The sequence below is a fragment of the Stegostoma tigrinum genome, chromosome 4 (assembly GCF_030684315.1).
Source record: "Stegostoma tigrinum isolate sSteTig4 chromosome 4, sSteTig4.hap1, whole genome shotgun sequence".
NCBI classification, from domain to species: Eukaryota; Metazoa; Chordata; class Chondrichthyes; order Orectolobiformes; family Stegostomatidae; genus Stegostoma; species Stegostoma tigrinum.
The window spans coordinates 49,396,473-49,410,702 of NC_081357.1; the positions used below are offsets into that span (position 1 = coordinate 49,396,473).

At 41.0% G+C, this 14,230-nt stretch overlaps 1 protein-coding gene across 9 annotated transcripts in view; it reads left to right on the top strand.

The window, feature by feature from the left end:
- usp45 (ubiquitin specific peptidase 45) overlaps positions 1 to 14,230 on the top strand; it is a 127,746-nt gene that overhangs the window by 12,231 nt on the left and 101,285 nt on the right. For all 9 annotated transcript variants that reach the window (XM_048530851.2, XM_048530850.2, XM_048530844.2 and 6 more), the window contains one exon: positions 5,821 to 5,918. In XM_048530851.2, the coding sequence (XP_048386808.1) occupies positions 5,821 to 5,918 (98 nt within the window). The remainder of the gene's footprint in view (positions 1 to 5,820; positions 5,919 to 14,230) is intronic.

Consider the following 14,230-nt stretch of genomic DNA (forward strand, 5'->3'; position numbering starts at 1 on the left):
ACTACAGCATCCAAAATAACTTTTGTGGACTAAAATCTTGAAATCTGGTTATGTTTTTGTAAATTTGCTTTAATTATTTTTGTATACGTTTTTCTGTTTTTGGTTTGAGAACTTTGACAATTCAGTCTCTTAACTGACACCTGAAAGGATTACTGATATTTGCAAGATTACTACACTGTTCCTGTCAGAGTGACCACCTGACCTATACATTTTCTCCATTAGACCAGTTCTGAAAAAAAACCTGTTTGTGGGAGGAAAGAACTAGGCTACTTGGGAATGCCAGACCATGAAAATAACTGACACTAGAAGCTTGTTGTCACTCTGGCATTCATAGAATTTGCTGGTGTGTTGAAGGCTCTTAATACATAATTTTTTTGAAAACTTTGGTTCTAAAATGGCGGGAAATGGATTTTCATTTTTAGTTCTATGAAGGTCAGATTTTTTTTCCCTCTAGGGCAGGGAGTTCAAAACTAGGGAGCATGTTTTTAAGGTGAGAAGAGAAAGTTTTAAAAAGGACATGAGGGGCAATTTTTTTTTTACACAGTGTGGTGCCTGTGTGGGACAAATTTCCAGAGAAAGTGATGGATGCTGGTACAATTACAACATTTTAAAAGACATTTGGATAAGTACATGACTAGGAAAGGTTTGGAGGGATATGGACCTAGTGCAGGCAAGTAGGACTAGTTTAATTTGGGAACATGGATGGTGCATACTGGTTAGACTGAAGGGTTTGTTTCCATGCTGCATGACTCTGACTCTATAAATGTTCAAAATACAGCATTTCCCGGAAATCGTGTCATTTAGCTAAAATCAGTAGAAAATCACTTGAGGATATATCTGCTAAGACTTGAGTTTCTCAACCAAGCAAGTTGGAGGCAGAAGCAGGTTCACTCAAAGAAGTTTGAAGCAGCAGATGCTGTTAATAAATATCTCCAAAAACAGTTCATGCACAGTCCTTAGCTGCTTAGGAGAAAATCCAAGAAACATAAAGCTGTGGAGGTGTCAGAATGAAAGGTATCTGCAAGACAGTTGAAGACATGAGTTTGATGAACCCATTATCAATATTAGTAGTAATCACATGGAATACAGAGAGGACTAGCCATTTGGATACAGAACTGGCTCAAAGATAGGAAACAGAATGTGGTGGTAGAGGATTGTTTTCAGACAGGAGGCCTGTGACTAGCAGTATGCCATAAAGATCAGTACTGGGTCCACTGCTTTTCATCATTTCGGTAAATGATTTGGATGTGAACATGGGAGGTACGGTTAGTGAGTTTGCAGATGACACCAAAATTGATAGTGTAGTGGGCGACCAGGAAAGTTATTTCAGAGTACAATGGGACTTTGATCAGGCGGGCCGAGGAGAGGCAGATGGAGGTTAATTTGGATAAATGTGAGGTGCTGCATTTTGAAAGGGCAAATCATGGCAGAACTTATATACTTAATAGTAAGGTCCTGGGGAGTGTTGCTGAACAAAGAGACCTAGGGGCGCAGGTGCATAGTTCCTTGAAGGTAGACAGTATAGTGAAGAAGGTGTTTGGTATGCTTGCCTTTATTAGTTAGTGCATTCAGTATAGTAATTGAGAGATCATATTACAACTGTACAGGATATTGGTCAGAGCAGTTTTGGAATACTGCATTCAATTTTGGTCTCCCTGCTATTGGAAGGGTGTTGTGGAACTTGAAAGGGTTCAGAAAAGATTTACAAGGATGTTGCCAGGGTTAGAGAGTTTGAGCTATAGGGAGGGGGGAATAAGTTGGGGCTATTTTCCCTGGAACATCAAAGCTTTAGGTGCTCACCTTATAAAAATGAATAAAATCATGAGGGGAATGATAGGCGCAGTAGCCAAGGTCTTTTCCCCAGGGTAGCAGAGTCCAAAAATAGAGGGCATAGATTTAAGGTCAGAGGGGAAAGATTCAAAAGGGACCTAAGGGGCAATGTTTTCACGCAGAAGATGGTGCGTGAATGGAATTAGCTGCCAGAGGAAGTGTTGGAGGGAATTACAGCATTTAAAAGGCATCTAGATGGGTCGATGAATAGGAAGCGTTTAAGAAATATGGGCCAAATGCTGGCAAAGGGACTGGATTAATTTACGTCGGCATGGACGAATTGGACTGAAGGTCCTGTTCCCCTGCTGTATAGGTCCATGACACACTAAGCTGAGTTATCAACTTGTTTCAAAGTCTCTAATTGAGTCATTAATTAAGAAAATAACATTGCAGAAAAACTTGCCAAGAAGGAAGTAGAGTATAGCAATGCAGTCTGAGCAAGTAGCTGTCACGTGAAGATAGGAGTGACACTTTGCTGAGGTTTGGGTATCTGTAAGGTTATTGCTAAGGTAAACGGGAGGAACAGTTTTTTCAGTATTTGAAATTAGTTTGTTCCAATAGTTCATGTTTAGTGTAACATAGTTTGTATTTTCTCTTGTGTAATTTTTTATTTGTTAAAAGTGCATTGGCATCCCCCAGTGAATTTGTTCAGAGATTTTTTTAAACTGCAGAAATCAATCAATCAAGCTAGGTCTTGGTCTGGGATCTGATTTGTATGGTATCAGTGGGGATCATGACAATTATTTGAGTTGAAACCATTGGCCTTTCTGTGTTTACTTCACTGAATTTGGAATGATTTACTGAGCATCATTCAAACCAAGTGGGAGGCTAAGTGACTGTGACTCGAAAGGAAATTGGGTAACTATTTGAGAAGGGAGAATGCAAATTCCATTAATCTAAACAGTTCACTTTGAAGAACACCAGTAAAAAGAACCAAATAGTTTTCATAAACTGCCTAGTGCATTGGTTGTAAGAATAGTTTAACTTATGAAGAATCAAAACCTGATGTAGTGACCTACAATTGTATGTAAGTTTTCTAAAGTTTTTGCTTCCTCGGCTTTTTAGTTTAAGACTTTTTTCTAGTTTTCAATTGTAAGCCAACTAATTGTTATAGATCCAAAAGTTGAAAATGAAAATCTGAAATAAAAGTAGAAAATGCTAGAATTGCTCAGCAGGCTGGGCAGCATCTTTGCAAAGAGATATAATGAACATTTCAGACTATTGACTTTTCAGCAGTACTAGGAAAAGTTAGAAATATAATTGATTGTTTTAAGTAACTGAAAATGGGAGGATGGGAATAACGAGAAAAGGGAAGTTCTGTAATGTGGTAGTGAGATAGTGATGTGGTGATATTTTCACTGGACCAGGAATCCAGGTTAATTTGACATGGGTTTAAATTCCATGAAGGCAGATGTGATGAATGTTCGATTGAAATAATAAAACTGGAATTTAAAAGAAAGTTGGTGTGTTTGGTAACTGCGATCATTGTCAGATCTTGTTCAACAATTTCTTGTAGAAAGGGAAAACCTTGTTTGGCCTGCCTGTGACTCCAGGCTTGACAGTACTGTGGTTGACTCTTCACTGCTCTATGAAATGGCCAAGTAAGCCATTCAGTTTGAGTACCATTAGGAATAGGCAACAAATGCTATCCTTGCCAATGATCCTCACATCCTATAAAGGAATCAAAAAATGGAAGACAGGAGAGTTTAAATGTGAACTTCAATGAAGCCCTGCAGGAGACCATCTTCAGCCTCCCACATGGTTTGAATGATGCTCAGTATAAGCTCATGGAACAGGACCATACCTTTTAAATTTGCTTTTCAACTTTCTGTACTCAACATAGAGTTCAGTAGTTTCAGACCGTAGTCCGTGGCCCCATTTTTCTTCACAAGGGGTGGCACCGTGGTTAGCACTGCTGCCTCACAGTGCCAGGAATGGAGTTCAATTCCAGCCTTGGATGATTGTCTATGTGGAGTTTCCAGATTTTTTCCCTGTGTCTGCATGGATTTCTTCTGGCTGCTTCAGTTTCCTCCACAAACCAAAGGAAACTTAGGTGGATCAGCCATGCTAAGTTGGTGCATTGTGTCTAGGGATGTACAGGCGAGGTAGATTAACCATGGTTAGTGCAGAGTTATGGTGATAGGCTTGGGGAGGAGATGTGTAAGTCTGGATAGGATGCTCTTCAGAGAGTCAATGTAGACTTGATAGGACAAAAGGCCTCCAGCTCCTTTGTGGGGATTCTGCAATGCTGTGTTTTCCTTCAAACTCCTTTTTCTTGTTTTCACTTTCCAATGACAATGCTTTATCACTTTGCCAATCTCACCTCCTCCAGACACAGCTTTTCTTCCTTTACTTGTCTCATTACCATTCCTTTTGGTCTTGCATCACCAACCTTTGTGTCATTTAATTTCTCCTGTCTTATCTCATAACGGACCTTCTGTTTTCTTCTTTTCAGCTATCCTTCCCCTTTTATTTGTTTAATTAATACTACATTTTAACATCTTTCAGTTCTGATGAAAATTCTGTTTTAGCCCATCTATTGCCGCAACTGTCTCGTCCATCTACTTCGACAGCATCTACTTCCTTGGTAAATGTAGATATGCAGTATTTGTGTACTATAGCCATGCCTTCTACCTTCACGTGTAAAAAACCTATTTCTTAGATACCTGTAGATACATTTTGTATTCTCATTTTATTTCAGCTGTCAGTTAATTCCCTCAACTGTCTTAGCTGCACCTTTTTTTTTGCGTTCTTCTCTGAACTTTGTATTTTCAAGATAACGAAATGTGAGGCTGGATGAACACAGCAGGCCCAGCAGCATCTCAGGAGCACAAAAGCTGACGTTTCGGGCCTAGACCCTTCATCAGAGAGGGGGATGGGGTGAGGGTTCTGGAATAAATAGGGAGAGAGGGGGAGGCGGACCCAAGATGGAGAGAAAAGAAGATAGGTGGAGAGGAGAGTATAGGTGGGGAGGTCCAGGGAAGACGGACAGGTCAAGGAGGTGTGATGAGGTTAGTAGGTAGGAGATGGAGGTGCGGCTTGGGGTGGGAGGAAGGGATGGGTGAGAGGAAGAACAGGTTAGTGAGGCAGAGACAGGTTGGACTGGTTTTGGGATGCAGTGGGTGGGGGGGTGAAGAGCTGGGCTGGTTGTGTGATGCAGTGGGGGGAGGGGACGAACTGGGCTGATTTTGGGATGCAGTGGGGGAAGGGGAGATTTTGAAGCTGGTGAAGTCCACATTTATATTTTCAGCTTGGTTCCCACTTGTACTTGGCATTTGTCATATGCACCTTTTTGTTTCTTCATCCAGCTCTCTACGCCTTTCATTATCCAGGGAATTCTGATTTTATTTGTCCTACCTTTCTCCCTTATGCCTCGACTTTGCTTAAATTATCTCCTTTTTCAAGGAAACCAATTGTTGAATTGCTGTTTGGCTTGTTAGTCTTGATTCCAGTCTTCCTGGGCCAGATTTGTTTTCATACCATTGAAATGGGCCATTCTTAAGTGAATTGCTTTTACTTTGGATTAATTATTGTTCTGTTCAAATTGGCTAAAGAACATTATGATAATATGATCACTAACTCCTCAATGTTTTTTGACTGACAGTTGATCCTCTTGACCAAATTCATTGTCTGGAAAGAGGTCCAGCAATGATTCCTTCCACATGGGAATGGAAATGCAGAAAATTGCTCTTCACACATTTTCAGATTTCTTTCTCCCTGCACCTTATCTGCTGATAGTGTTGTTATACCTATTAATATTAGATAAGTGCATATTAGTAATGTGGTTTATATTAGGATAATTAAAGCGGCTCTTCTAACTTCTGTATTACAGACCTAATGCAATAAGTTGTGCTTAATTCATAATATGTTTCACCTATTGTCATTCTCTATATTAATGTCAATAAGAAATTAGGGTCAGTATTTTTAAAACAAATTTTGTGCATAATTTATCCTTCGGTATTGTTTCTTCTAAATCTCTTAATTTTGCAGGTGTTATGAGTGTGATGAGGAATTAAAATCATACCATGAGAAGGTTCTTTCTCACTTGCTGGATTTTCTGCAAAGACATGCTACTAAGATCCACTCGGGTAAAGCATTTTCATTTTATTATGACCTGTGAACTCTACTTGGGTATAGGAGTATAATAGGACTGAAATCCAATGACATAATTATCATTTATTACAATGAAATGTGGAAAACAAATTCCACCTATCTAGAACATGATTCAGAAGTGAAATGAGTCATCAGGTATTTTCTTGATGAGAAAATGTACAGAAAGTTATACAGCTCAAGTTCAGATTTTTATTTGTTTATGAACTTCACCTGATTATATCTGTTCTCCAGTACAGTGAAACAGCCACCACATTCTATCAATTTAGCGCAAAATGTGCTTCAAATTTTAATAGGTCTACATGACCAAAATAGAGTATTGTGACACTGTTTTACAACAGCATATAAAACTGTTGTAAGTTGCTTAGTGAACGGAAAGAATGTTTCAGTTTTTTTTTTGAAATATTTGGTGAGTTAACTTTGTTTCTTAATGCATAATCTTACAACATTCTTCCAAATACATTTTTAAGGTGAGCCTAAGTTCGAACATGTTGTTTGAATGACTCGTGTCTAGTAATTCGACTGTTTCTGCATAAAAGTAGCTCAAGCTGACTTATGTTTCCATCTCCATTTACTTAGTAAAATAAGCCTTCTACTTGTTATCTCCTAATAATACCAACAAGTGCAGAAACGCACTATTGAAGACTGACTCGCAGCAATTTAAGTTCACTTTTTAAATATTGAAACTACTGATCCAGTTTTGAAATATGGAAGCTGTACTGTGCTGAGTTCACTTGAGGCTCTTTATATGCAAGTGCATGAAATTATAACTTTAATATGTTCTCTTTTGGGCTGTAGAAAATCAATACTTAAATTTTGTGCTAGCCTGTACTTATAAAAGGTACCAGAGTAATATTTGTTATTGCAGAGTATTTTTTTTCCAGAAATGTTGTGTTGCTACTGGTTCTCATGCAAATCTTGATACAAAGATTAATAATTAGAATATGGTGCTGGATGACTGCAAGGTGCTGTGGACTGTTCTCATGAATCTCAGAAGTATTGGTTTGGTACAAAGTATGAGTGTCATTTAACACTTCGGCATGCTTCCAAACTCCATGTGTGAATCATCTTTCCAATTCCTAATTGACCCTACTCCTTTTACAGTTTACACCCCGTAGTAGAATTTGAGATTTCCCTCCCAACCTTTTCTTCATTATCCCTCTTCAGTTCTCTTCTTTGCTTATCCACCTCTCACTCTTGTGAGACCTCCATATTCAGCATGGTTCTCAATTGCATATTCTACCTTGCACCTGTAATAAGTACAAATTTTCTTCCTTAACTTAATTTCTATCTCCTTTGTCACTTAGGGAATTCTGCTTGCCCTACCTTTTTTTTTGAGGGAACATACATTGACTCTGCCTGATCCGTCTCGTTAAAGGTAATCTTTTTCTGAAAAAGGGTCGTAACCCGAAATGTCAACTTCTCTGCTCCTCTGATGCTGGCGGGCCTGCTGTGCTCCTCCAGCTCCACATAGTGTTAACGCTGATGCCAGCGTCAGAAGTTCTTACTATCTCTGAGTGAGCCATTATTCAACTCCTGTTTTTTTCCCATCAACTTTTGATTTCAGTCTATCTAGCTTAGTTTGTCCTTGCCCCATTGAAGTTAGGTTTCCTGTTCTTAATTATTCTTAATTATTCTTAATCTACATTGTTCATTTTCATTTTCCACAATCATCCAATACCTTATGATACCATGATCACTGTCCTCTAAATGGACTCTCACTGACACTTGCTGTACATGTCTCATTTAATTTCCCATAACCAGTTCTAGCAGTGCCTTCTTTCTTGTTTGACTATATGCTGACTGCTGGAGGGAATTCTCCTGAACATAGTCTAAGAATGCTTGGTCCCTCACTACCCTTGACACTATCATTATCCCTATCCCAGTCAATATATGTGGGTAAAGAAAAGGCAACATTCTAACAAATTTATGATGTTTGCACTGATCTGTAATTCCCTTTCTGATTTGTTCCTGTATATCCTTCCTACTTGTGTGTGTTCTACAGATTCTGCTGAATGATGTAATTGTACCTCTTTTGTTCCTTAGCTCAAGGCAAATCAATTTTGCCCTTGAACCCTGGAGGACATAGCCTTTCTTCAGCACTGCATTCCTTACTTAAAAGTGCCATGCCTCCTCTTTTACCTTTTCTAACTTTCTAAATACCTTGAAATCCGAGCTATTAAACACCCATTCCTGCTTTATGTTGAGCTAGGTCTCTGTTGTTGCCCAACAAGATAATCTCATAAGGTAAACTATGCCTGTAACCTGACCATTCTTATTAAATATACTAAATACATGCAGCATAATTTTGATTTGTCTTCATTACTTTTCTCCCTGACTCTGCCTCCACCTATTAATAGGCTCAATTCTTGTGTTATCTGCCTCTCGGTATTTTGTGTACCCTGACACTATCCTCTCCTGGCTCCACACCTCTGCTGAGTCCATTTAAGCTCTCCCCAAAAGCAACAGCAAAAGATCCCACAAGAAACTACACTCTGGATCTGTTCATGTGCAGCCATCCCAGCTTTTACAGGTGGTATCATCCACAAAGCCTATCTTGGTGTATCAGGATCCTTCCACCTTTGAAACTGTCCTATCAACACTATTCATCCAAGCATACAGTTCTTCACAACCTTTGTTGAGAGAAGGCTAAGGAAATTCTAGTTTTTCTCATCCCTTCAGTATCAGCAATTTCTGAGCAGAAGTTAGTTTATTGCTTTAGTTTTGATTGCTGTCTTGTTGCCCATTCCCAGGACCACCACACATGCATGGGACTGTCTGTGTTATTAGTCATTAATCCATGCGATGATGTGTTGGGCACAGCAAGAGAAAATAGGGAGAATTAAAATGCTCTTGATAGTATCTTGATGAAACTTTTACATGCAAGGCAGAAACTGTACATTCCAACTGATCTAATATTGAAAATATTTTTATGCTAGTTAAATAATTCACTTTGATTCCAAATAAATACAGATGAGGAATTAATTTAGTTTGCTGTAACAATTCAAATGTGAATTGTTTCTTAGTGAGATTATATTTAATTAAACCTAATAGTTTTGTTGTATTATGCAATTGTATATTGTATCAATGCAAGAGTCCCCGAGGACCGTAAAGCTGCTCTTCCATCAGAGATGACCGGTTATAGTAAGTTTAACCTGAGGGTCGTCACACCTCAGGCGAGGGGCAAGGTTGAGAAGGTGGGTCCTTTTTTGAGATCTCAGCTGGTGCAAGAATTGAACCTGTGCTGTTGACATCACTGTCCACTGCAAAAAAAATATAGCCAATTGAACTAACTGACATGCCCCTCATGCTGTGTATGTAGGCCATCTTAAACCCCAACTGGTAAACTGGAAAGTAACCTAGCTGAAGACAAAGGGTAGGGAGAGTTAGTCGGAAGAGGGTGGTACATTCTGGGTCAAAGAGTTTGATCACTGATTGTCCAGTGATGTAAGGTAAACTTAGCCACAGTTTCTTTCCTGTTTTGGTGAATTAAGGGTGAGGGTTGCAAAGGAAGCATCCAGGAAGAGATGGCTGTTCAAGACATGGTCCATATGGCAGGAACCTTGTATGCAGGAACATGTCTGGTAGTATTTGCTTTGGACGGTATGGTCATAGTCATCAGCAAGTGTTGGATGCTAAGTCAGGATGGGCAGCATACAGTTTTTTTTAGAGGCGATGTTGAAAGAAATGAGGGTGCAGGTGGCCTTGATCAGGGGTGAATAGAAGATCAGAAGTATTGGAAACTAATTAGTGATTGACTCTGTGTGGATGGGGGAGTTGAATAAGTAGTGACATGAAGTGGATCAACTCTAATGGATAGAAGGGATTGAATGAAGATAAAGAATGGGCTAAATTTGGTGAGTTACAGCAGAGGAACAAATAAAGTTTCACCATCTTGAAACAAAAACAACTGCAGAATTCCTCTTTGAGTTGGAAAAGATGCCTCCTACTAGACAAGGAAAGGGGTGGGGAAAAGGTTGGCAGCTCAATCAGACTATGGCATGATTAGAATGGTTCCGCAATCTTCCTGTGGGGACCCTGACTATTGTGGATGGGAGGATTCACTGACATGCTTTAAGAATTCCAACCAATGTACACTGTGTCCATGTAATTTAAGTTAGGTTTGGTCACAAAGAGCTGGCTTCGGAAGCCACACAAGTGGGATCTTCCTGTTGTTTGCATGATTATTGAAAAGGAAGACACACAGTAAACACTGCTGTTTGAAGGGTGTACCTTGGGCCTAATCAAGCAATCTTGAAGAGCAAGGTCAAAGACAGACAGAATGATGGCATAGATTGACCCTGCCATTCTTCCGCTTATCTTGCAGCTCAGGAGAAACCATTGGTGAAGGTTGGTGATGCAGCAGCAGCCATCAGTGACAGTCAAACCTGCAGACGAGCAATTGCCAGGACAATGGGGGCAATGACATTAACGTAAAACCTCATTTACAGGTTTTGATGTAGCTGTTTGCAACTTAGAGGCAATACCAAAGACAGCATAAATGTTTCCAAGGGGTTACATTACATTAGAAGAGATTCTCACTTTACTAAAAACGCTCCAGTTTAGTTGTTTCCCCTGGTTCCAGAGAATCGGGCAGTCAGGGCAGTGTCCTTGGCTACCTAACAAGTTTTTAGCAGGAACAAAGGTATAATCAGTTGCACTCACATAATGATGAGAGCACCATATCAACAATCAACAGTGTTCATCAATAGGGAAGAACTCCACTCCCTGAATATGCATTTGTAATCACACCAACCAAATACTATCAGTCTATGTATGTTATCTGGGAAGCTATCATGACTGCTATGGCATGAAACACTCACAGATGTCTGCATCTTCTAGTATCCTTTGTCACGTACAAGACAGGCTACCTCCAGGCCTGGCTGATGACATCTGTCCTTAGCCTGATGCCAAGGAGGGATATCAAACTGCAGATGGCTCCACAAGGGCCTTTGACGAGCAAACCACAGACACTGCTCTATGACTCAAACAGACTGTCCCAAGTCACTGTAGGATGCTGCTCCTTCACAATCTCACACACCAATGTGTGGAGATGTCTTTGGAGTCAAAGACATGGAGGAGTATGATGCTCTTATGGATAAGGAAAGTGAAGGTAGGGGATCCTGAGAGATGCCAGGAGGAGAAGGAAACAGGGCAATGGTCTGACAAGGCCAACTCCATCGCAACCTTACAACAATCGACTTCCAGTGCAATTTAGCTACTTGGACACGCTTGTTTAAATGTACCATCCCTTGTATAGCAGCCGGTGGGTGGGATGCTCCAAGGGGTGGTGTAGACTTGTTGGGCCAAATGCAGCAAAATGTGGACAATATCCAGGCAGGGGCAGAAAAATCGCAAGGAACATTTGCACACACAAGCAATGGGAATCCCCAGTAAGAGACAATCTAACTATCACCCATTGATATTCAGTGTGTCTCTATCACTGAAATCCCCACCATCAACATCTTGGATGTTTACAATTGAACAGAAGCTTAACAGGACTCACTGTATAAACAAGTAGCTACAAGAATGGGTCAGAGGCTAGTAATATTGCAGCATTAATTCACCTCTTGATTCCCCAAAGTCGTTGCACCATCTACAAGGCAAAAGTCAGGAATGTGATCGAATATTCGCCACTTGCCTAAATGAATGCAGTTCCAACAACACCATCCAAGGCACAGCAGCCTGCTTGATTGGCACCACATCCACAAGCATCCACTCCCTCCACTGTCAACACTTGGGCAGCATGCTGTGCGGAAATTGGCGAATGTTTCCTAGATAGCACCTTCCAAACCCATGGCCACTTGCATTTAGAAGGACAAGGACAGCAGATACATGGGAATACCAACACCTATGAGTTCATCGCCAAAGAACTTGCCGGTCTGATTTGGAAATGTTACAGTTGCAGTCCCTTCAGTGTCATTGGATTAAATCCTAGAATTCCCTTAACAGCATTGTGGGTCTACTTACAGCACGTAGACTTCAACTGTTTGAATAGGCAGCTCACTGCCACTTCCTCAAGAGCATCTATGGACTGGCAATAAATTCTGGCCCAGTCAGCGATGCCTAGGTCCTACAGGTGAATAAGAAAAGGTCATTGACCGTACTCTGAGCATCCTCAGCCAATGGCTCATTTTCCCTCCATGCTTCCCCCAAGTAGTTAAGTCATTCATTCAGACCTTGCCTCCTATACTGAGAATATTTATCCTGGCTTTAGAGACTCCAGCTAGGGAAAGATCTTTTATTCCTACACCTTGCAAAACCCAATCACATTTCCTCATTACTTTTATAACTCATCTGTGTTGTGCGTATACCATTGCAATCCTTGATTCAGTGTCTTTGTTTTGATCTCACCAGACAAAGTCAGTGTCCGTTAATTTAATCTCTGGATCGTTGACTGCGTCCGGAAGTGCTAGGTCTGTAGTCTGTTGAGTCATGAGAACAGTGTTAGGCACACACATTGCAAACGATGAGACAATCAAAAATGTTCAGAAGGAAGACCAGCATCTCCTTGTGATAGATGATGATGCTCCATTCCTTTCACGTCAGGCAGCTTTGTTGGCATCTATCGTGTTAACCTCAGAACAATACAAGTGATTCTATGTTTACAGAAGTACAGACTACATTGATTATTGATGGGTGCCACAACAGTTCCCCTTAAAAGGCCTTCCTTCTGCCTACTACTACATGTAGGTGCTGCTTGACATGCTACACTAAGGTGGAGGGAACCTGCTGATTTCTATGCCCTAGTAACACTGATGATTTTGGCAGGTATACCCAGGGTGTTGAGAACCAACAGGGGCATTCTGGTGAGTGTCTCCTGAACCCAATGCAGTACCCCTTGCTGCTTCAGCCAGTGATAGCAGTGAGATGGGGAGGCTTAGCAGATCTGGAGGGTCCTGAGAGAAAGCTTTGACGTTCCTGGTTCCTGGCTGTATTTTCTCCTTCCTGTTGGGGTCTGCTGGTACCACCCTGTCTCCTTGTAAGATTGAGATGCTTTGCACCATGCTCACCTTGCCACTGATGCTGCAAATCCATGGTCACAGCGATCAAGTGCATGTCCATTCCATTTTTGGCAGCCACTGAGCATTCTGTTGCACCTGGATCTTCAACATTCCTGCCAGCCTTTCTAATGAACTCCATATCTTTCACTCAAGGCTAAGTTATGGGGAGGCAATGGCCTAGTGGTATTATTGCTGGGCTGTTAATCCAGAGACCCAGGTAATGTTCTGGGGATCCACGTTCAAATCCTGTCGCAGCAGATGATTGAATTTGAATTCACTAAATATCTGGAATTAAAGAGCCTTGTGATACTAATGAGTCTATTTTTGGAAAAACCCATTTGGTTCACTAATGTCCTTCAGGAAAAGAAACCGCCATCCTTATCTGGCCTGGCCTACTTGTGACTCCAGACCCACAGCAATGTAGTTGGGCAGTTAGGGATGGGCAATTAGTGCTGGCCTAGCCAGTGACGTCCTCATCCTGCGAATGAATAAATAAATAAGAAGTAATGGCCTTAGACATCACTTCCTGATGTTTCCCTCCCTCTGTCTGTTGATTGATAATGTTTTTTATGACCGAATAAAGAGGCATGTCATCTGCATGGGACCGAGCAGATGCCTGATCTCCAACAGCCCTGTCATCATTGCTTCCTACACTGGCTGTGTGCCACTCAGTATTGAGCTCCCCGGGTACCATAGGCTCAGTTGCACAAATTGGTGTGACCATTGAGGTGAATGTTTGGTGGTGAAAGGTGCAAATGTTGGTGCCTTGTTTGGCATCATCCTCAGAGATGGTGGGGGTGGAAGCTGTGGTGTCTTTTACTTCTTACTCTTCTATTGACTGATGTAGAGGAGAAGAGGAAGAATTAGTTGGTCTCTCGGAAGCTTTGGAGGTTGAGGGTGATCTTACAGAGGTTTGTAAAATCATGAGGGGCATGGATAGGATGATTAACCAAGGTCTTTTTCCCAGGGTAGGTGAGTCCAAAACGAGGGGGCATAGGTTTACAGGGAGAGGGAAAAGATTTAAAAGGGACCCAAGCAGCAATGTTTTCATGCACAGGGTGGTGTGTGTATAGAATTAGCTGCCAGAGGAAGCGGTGGAGGCTGGTATAATAACAACATTAATATCTGGATGGGTATATGAATGGGAAGGGTTTAGAGGGATACAGGCCAAAAGCTAGCAGACAGGGCTAGATTTATCTAAGATACCTGATCGGCGTGGACAAGTTGTTGTACTGAAGGGTCTGTTTCCGTGCTGTATGTTTCTATGATTCTGTGAATGCTTTGGA